The sequence below is a fragment of the Trachypithecus francoisi genome, unplaced genomic scaffold (assembly GCF_009764315.1).
Source record: "Trachypithecus francoisi isolate TF-2019V2 unplaced genomic scaffold, Tfra_2.0 Lachesis_group7, whole genome shotgun sequence".
NCBI lineage: Eukaryota > Metazoa > Chordata > Mammalia > Primates > Cercopithecidae > Trachypithecus > Trachypithecus francoisi.
This window is the reverse complement of record NW_022681472.1, coordinates 56,569,100-56,575,550: the sequence shown is the minus strand read 5'-3', so window position 1 is coordinate 56,575,550 and position 6,451 is coordinate 56,569,100. Positions and strand designations below refer to the sequence as shown.

Below are 6,451 nucleotides of genomic sequence, written 5' to 3'. Positions count from 1 at the left end.
AAGTCATGCAGTAAATGACTCAGACCCATGAAAAAAATGCCCTGTGAACTTGGACAAGTTCCTCCTCCCCCTGGGCCTGTTTCATCCATGGTAGGATGTCCTCTGTTTACCTGGAAGAGTAATGGGTGGATTAAGGGAGGGTTTACGCCGTTCTCCTGCCTCAGCCTCCCGAGTAGCTGGGACAACAGGCGCCCGCCACCTTGCCCGGCTAGTTTTTTTTTTTTTTGTATTTTTTAGTAGAGACGGGGTTTCACCGTGTTCGCCAGGATGGTCTCGATCTCCTGACCTCGTGATCCGCCCGTCTCGGCCTCCCAAGGTGCTGGGATTACAGGCTTGAGCTACCGTGCCCGGCCTCTTCCTGATTCTCTTATTTTAGTTAAATGAGATTAGAATTCCTCCCACCTCGCCGTGATCACTGAGCACAGAGATGTTGCAGCTCTCGTCAACCTGTTCTGTAGTGAGCCCTGACCAAACATAACCCTGCTAATCATAAGGCAGTTACCAGATCTATGTAATTCCAGAAATCTTAATTAGTGCACTGCAGGCAGTGTTGGCAGGTAATGGGACTCAAACTGTTTTCAAGCCCCTCGCGGGCCAGCTTGGAGAAAATGCCAACAGTGGCCGATGTCTGGGCTGGGGGTGGCCGTGGACGCGCCCCAGCCCCAGTCGCCACCTATCCCGGGACCGAGCGGCGGGGCTGGATGGGGCGGGCACTGGGAGGCGGCCCGGCCCGGCCCCGGCCCCACCTGTGGATGCCCAGGGCCAGGGAGAGCGGGCGCCGGGGTTCGCCCTGAGTCGCGTGGCAGACCCAGCTGCGTCCGCTGCTGCCGAGCTCAGAGCTGCGCACCGCGCCGCCGCCGCAGGTCGGGTTTCCAGCGCTGCTCCCAGGCCACCGCCCAGCCATGAAGATGCATTTCTGTATCCCGGTGTCCCAGCAGCGGTCCGACGCGCTGGGGGGCCGCTACGTGGTGCGCCCAGGGCCGGGGTCGGGCTGGGCAGGGAGGGGGCCGGTGACAATGCTCACCTATCCCTCGGCTTACCCTGGACGGGGTGTCTGTGTTTGCAGCTGTATTCAGTGTATCTGGACGGGTTCCTCTTCTGCAGGGTGCGCTACAGCCAGCTGCACGATTGGAACGAACAGGTGAGCAGGTTGGAGGCTGGTACGAGCCCATCCACTGAGACAGGTGGAGAAAGCTGTCCCCAAAGCGCTCTGTTCCTCTGACTCTGGCAAGACACTCGGCCTTTCAGGGCCTCGGGCTTCCTATTGTGAAACAGGGTCGTGGTAAAGATGAACTGAATTGCTTGGCACACAGTTGGATGAATGCACGCTGCGGCTCCCGGTGGCCTACAGCTGTGAGATGAGGAAACGGGGCGTAGGTGATTCTCCCAAGCCCCTCGCAGCCCGGTGATCCCCGCTAGCCCTGCCTGGCAGGGTGCTGGGGCTATGCTGGGCCCCATTTCAGTGCCCGCTGTTCCCCAGGACAATGTCTCCCTCCAAAATGAGCAAACTGGGTCTAAATCAAGGCCTAGAGTCTTTGGAGTCTTGTATATGGGTATTTAATCTCCTTTGTCTCGAGAGTTTCTTAAGTTTGCCCCCTTTAAAAAGGTGTGTCACTAGTTTTGTTTTCGAATGGCCGTGAGGCTTCAAGTACTGGCAAGCTGGGAACCAGGGAACATGACCTACCAAGCTAGGATTGTTTCTCACCCTGTTGTCTTGACAGTATTTTCTCTGGGAGGCAGACTGATTTATTAGTCTGCTCTAATGGGTTTCATTGTTCTTATAAGGAGGTGTTATAAGTCTTCACAATGGATTAGAGAAGTAAATGAAAGTTTAGACAATAAGCTTTACCCTCCTCCTCCACTCTCCCACGAATAGTGCTTGTTTGTTTGTTTGTTTGTTTTAGATTTTAGATTATAGCGAGCACATACCTAACATTAAAAACAAAGGTATCGCCCAGGCACCTTGGCTCATGCTTATAATACTAATACTTTGGGAGACTGAGGCGGGAGGATTACTTGAGTCCCAGAGTTTGAGACCAGCCTGGGCAACATAGACGAGACCTTGTCTCTATTCAAAAAAAAAAAAAAAAAGTATAGAGAAAACAGAAAAAACTTTCCCAGAGGCAACAACTATTAATTTTTTTTTGAGAGAGAGTTTTTTCAGACAGTCTCTGGGTTTCTAGTGAGTTAGATACACCATGTTTCATTTAACCATCTTCTGCTGACCGACAGCTTGGTTTGTTTTTTTCTGCTATTGAAATTGCCACTGTAGCAAGCCTTCTTGCTAGTATCGGAAAGTCCATTTTCAAGGTGAGATTAAGTATCTTTGAAGTCAACCAAGAGCAGTTGTAATGTGGTTACTAGTTAATTTGAGTGGTCATCTTTGTATTACTAGTGCTGTGACCCAGTAGGTCCTTTGGAACGATTGTCAAATGATTGAATGAAGAATGGCATAGATTCAGACCTCTGGAAGGTAAGAAGCTACTTGTGACTGAAACACATGGGGAATTGTGAGGACTGCAGAGGCAGGGATCTCAAAGGAAGAGAAATGATGGGTGTCTTAGGCACTGGCAGGGGGAGGCAGGGTATCCTCTCCTACCCTCCTTCGTCTTCCTGCAGCTTGAGGTGGGGAAGGGGAAATAATAAGCAAATAGGTCCTTATGGGTGTCAGCCTCACAGTGTGCTTGTGAAGATTAGGGGCCAGCTGTTTGTAGAGCCTGGTACATAATGTATGCTCAGCAAACATTTGTGGACTCAGAGGCTTCAAGCTTTTTCCTGAATCTGGCCCTCCTTACCCAACAGACTTGGGAAAATGCTTATTTTCAGAAAAACTCAGATGAACCAAATCCTGGCAGGTTCAGAAGCAGAGGCATAGAGTGAATAACTTTTATTCTCAATCTTCTATTTGGTAAGATATGAGGTAGAAATTGTCTGTTATTGACTATAGGGGCCTTTAAATAAATATTGAATTACCATGGCTTAGTGCCCTCAGTAGGATATACAATAGATTTTGATAAAATAGATTTTAATAAATATTTCATATTTGTCCTAGATTTCTCAAAATCCTAAAATGGAAATTTCTTTGTCTAGTTTCCAGCTTCCATATATCTTATATCAATATTTATCATTTTTCCCCTTTCTATACAAACTACTACATTTTTAAAGAAACTATTTAGATCTTAGATGGCTGTTGGTATTTATAATCAATATGAAACAATAACAGGTAGTTACTGTGTGCTGAGTTTGGTACCAAACACTTTACCTGTAATAGCTTAATTTTTACAATAGCCTTATGAGCTAGCATTAGAATTAGTCCAATTTAACAGATGAAGAAACTGAGGCACAATTTTCCCAAAGTCATATTGTTACTGTTGGAGGCAGGATTTGATTTCCAAAACCTGCTCTGACCTATTACATTAATGTGGTTTCTTTCTAAAGTTGATAAAATAAATCGTATTAGTAAAACAATGAGTCAAATGACTAAGTCCTAAACTAACATACTTTTACTATATTTTGGAATCATGTAATGCAATAAAATTCCCCAACTTTATGAGTTCAGTGTAATGAATTTTGGTAAATGTATACAATTACCACCACCATGATCAAGGTTAAAATTTTTTTTGGCCTCACTCTAAAAGTCCCTTGTCCTTGAAGGAAACCAAAATATTTTATCCCAAAATGTACTACTATGACATATTTCAAGATGGCTGTGTAGAGAGCTGGAAATATCAGAATAGCTGAAAAGCTGCCTTTTGTGGAGGAGATTTGCACCTGTAGAGAGAATTTGTATTGATGAAGCCAGGCTTTCTCTGAAGTCCTCACTTGTTCAGATTTAGGACATAATCACAGAGAGTCTGACACCTTTAAACGTCTGAAAGAAATGTTTACCAACTATTTTCTCTGAGAGCTGCTACCTGTGGGTTTCCGCTGTGACCACCTTTGCTAGCCAGGTCTCTCCTCTTCTTCCCATGACCTGTCTTGCCACCATAACCTGATTTGCCACCATAGCCTGTTTTTGGCCATGCTCTAAGCCCTGCTTTTTTTTCTGTAATCTCAAGATGGTATAAAACCATCAACCATCTGGTCATTTCTTTGAGTTCTTATATTTTGTAAGACTCCCGCGCATGTTAGTAAATTTGTATGCCTTTTCTCCTATGAATCTGCCTTTTGTCAGTTGATTTTTCAGTGAAGCTTCAGAGGATGAAGGGGAAGTTTGCCCTTGGCCCCAATATTCTTTTTGCTCTCAATCCCCTTCACTCAGCCCTGACCGCAGGCCTCCAACATCCACTCTCTGTCGTGAGAGCTCCAGACACAGGATTTTGTTCCAGCAAGTCCCCAGTGAGGTCATCAGTTCAATCATCATCATCACTCTCATTTTATAGGTAAAGAGTCTGAGGCTGGGTATGGTGTTTCACACCTGCAATCCCAGCACTTTGAGAGGTTAAGGTGGGTGGACTGCCTGAGCTCGGGAGTTCAAGACCAGCCTGGGAAACATGGCAAAACCCTGTCTCTACCAAAAATACAAAAAATTAGCTAGGCATGGTGGTGCTCCTGTAATCCCAGCTATTCAGGAGCCTGAGGTGGGAGGATTGCTTGAGCCTGGGAGGTGGAGGTTGCAGTGAGCCCAGATTGTGCCACTGCGCTCCAACCTGGGTGACTGAGACCCTGTTTCAAAAAAAACCAAAAAACAAAAACAAAAACAAAAAAAACCAGGAAGAGTCTCCGTAGGGTTGCTAGATTTAGCAAATTCAAATACAAAGTCTCCCAGTTAAATTTAAATTACAAGTCAACAACAAACAATTTTTTTTAGTATGTCCCATGCACCACTTGATACATATTTAATTGAGCATCCTGTATTTTATCTGACCACCCAAAGTCTGAGACTGAAAGGTTGGGTGACCTCTCCCAGATACTTCTCAGCTAGTTTTTATTTCTCCTATTCAGTGGAGGATGTGAAACAGCTCAGAATTCTTTTTTTTTTTTTTTTTGAGATGGAGTCTCGCTCTATCGCCCAGGCTGGAGTGCAGTGGCCGGATCTCAGCTCACTGCAAGCTCTGCCTCCCGGGTTTACGCCATTCTCCTGCCTCAGCCTCCCGAGTAGCTGGGACTACAGGCGCCCGCCACCACGCCCGGCTAGTTTTTTGTATTTTTTAGTAGAGACGGGGTTTCACGGTGTTAGCCAGGATGGTCTCGATCTCCTGACCTCGTGATCCACCCGTCTCGGCCTCCCAAAGTGCTGGGATTACAGGCTTGAGCCACCGCGCCCGGCCCAGCTCAGAATTCTTAATCTGATTTAACACAGAGCACTGTCAAAAATGAAATAGTAGAAAGGTCCCATCTGTGCGTGTGTTTGGGGAATATGAGCTTATTTCCAGTTTATTTTCTGGGAAGTTCTGCATCCTGATAGGATAGTTTTCATCTATAGAATTAACTGATTATTTGCTTAAGAAATATTTACTAAGGGGATGGAGCAAGATGGTCGAATAGGAATAGCTCCAGTCTCCAACTCCCAGCGCGAGTGACACAGAAGACTGGTGATTTCTGCATTTTCAACTGAGGTACTGGGGTCATCTCACTAGGGAGTGCTGGACAATCGGTGCTGGTCAACTGCTGCAGCCTGACCAGCGAGAGTTGAAGCAGGGTGAGGCATCGCCTCACCTGGGAAGTGCAAGGGGGAAGGGAATCCCTTTTCCTAGCCAGGGGAACTGAGACACACAACACCTGGAAAATCGGGTAACTCCCACCCCAATACTACGCTTTAAGCAAACAGGCACACCAGGAGAATATATCCCACACCTGGCCGGGAGGGTCCCACGCCCACGGAGCCTCCCTCATTGCTAACACAGCAGTCTGCGGCAATCTAACTGCAAGGCAGCAGCGAGGCTGGGGGAGGGGTGCCCACCATTGCTGAGGCTTAAGTAGCTAAACAAAGCCGCTGGGAAGCTCGAACTGGGTGGAGCTCACAGCAGCTCAAGGAAACCTGCCTGTCTCTGTAGACTCCACCTCTGGGGACAGGGCACAGCTAAAAAACAACAGGAGAAGCAGCAGAGGCCTGTGCAGACGTGAACGACTCTCTGACAGCTTTGAAGAGAGCAGTGGATCTCCCAACACGGTGGTTGAGATCTGAGAACGGACAGACTGCCTGCTCAAGTGGGTCCCTGACCCCTGAGTAGCCTAACTGGGAGACATCCCCCACTAGGGGCAGTCTGACACCCCACACCTCACAGGGTGGAGTACACCCCTGAGAGGAAGCTTCCAAAGGAAGAATCAGACAGGTACACTCGCTGTTCAGCAATATTCTATCTTCTGCAACCTCTGCTGCTGATACCCAGGCAAACAGGGTCTGGAGTGGACCTCAAGCAATCTCCAACAGACCTATAGCTGAGGGTCCTGACTGTCAGAAGGAAAACTATCAAACAGGAAGGACACCTATACCAAAACCCCATCAGTA

General features: G+C 47.3%; 1 protein-coding gene across 3 annotated transcripts in view; it reads left to right on the top strand.

Moving 5' to 3' along the window:
• The first annotated feature begins 751 nt into the window (after positions 1-751).
• The window catches only part of SNX31 (sorting nexin 31), a 78,347-nt gene continuing 72,647 nt past the window's right edge, over positions 752-6,451 (top strand). For all 3 annotated transcript variants that reach the window (XM_033203176.1, XM_033203177.1, XM_033203175.1), the window contains exons 1-2: positions 752-968; positions 1,067-1,141. In XM_033203176.1, the coding sequence (XP_033059067.1) occupies positions 903-968; positions 1,067-1,141 (141 nt within the window). In that variant the 5' untranslated portion in view covers positions 752-902. The remainder of the gene's footprint in view (positions 969-1,066; positions 1,142-6,451) is intronic.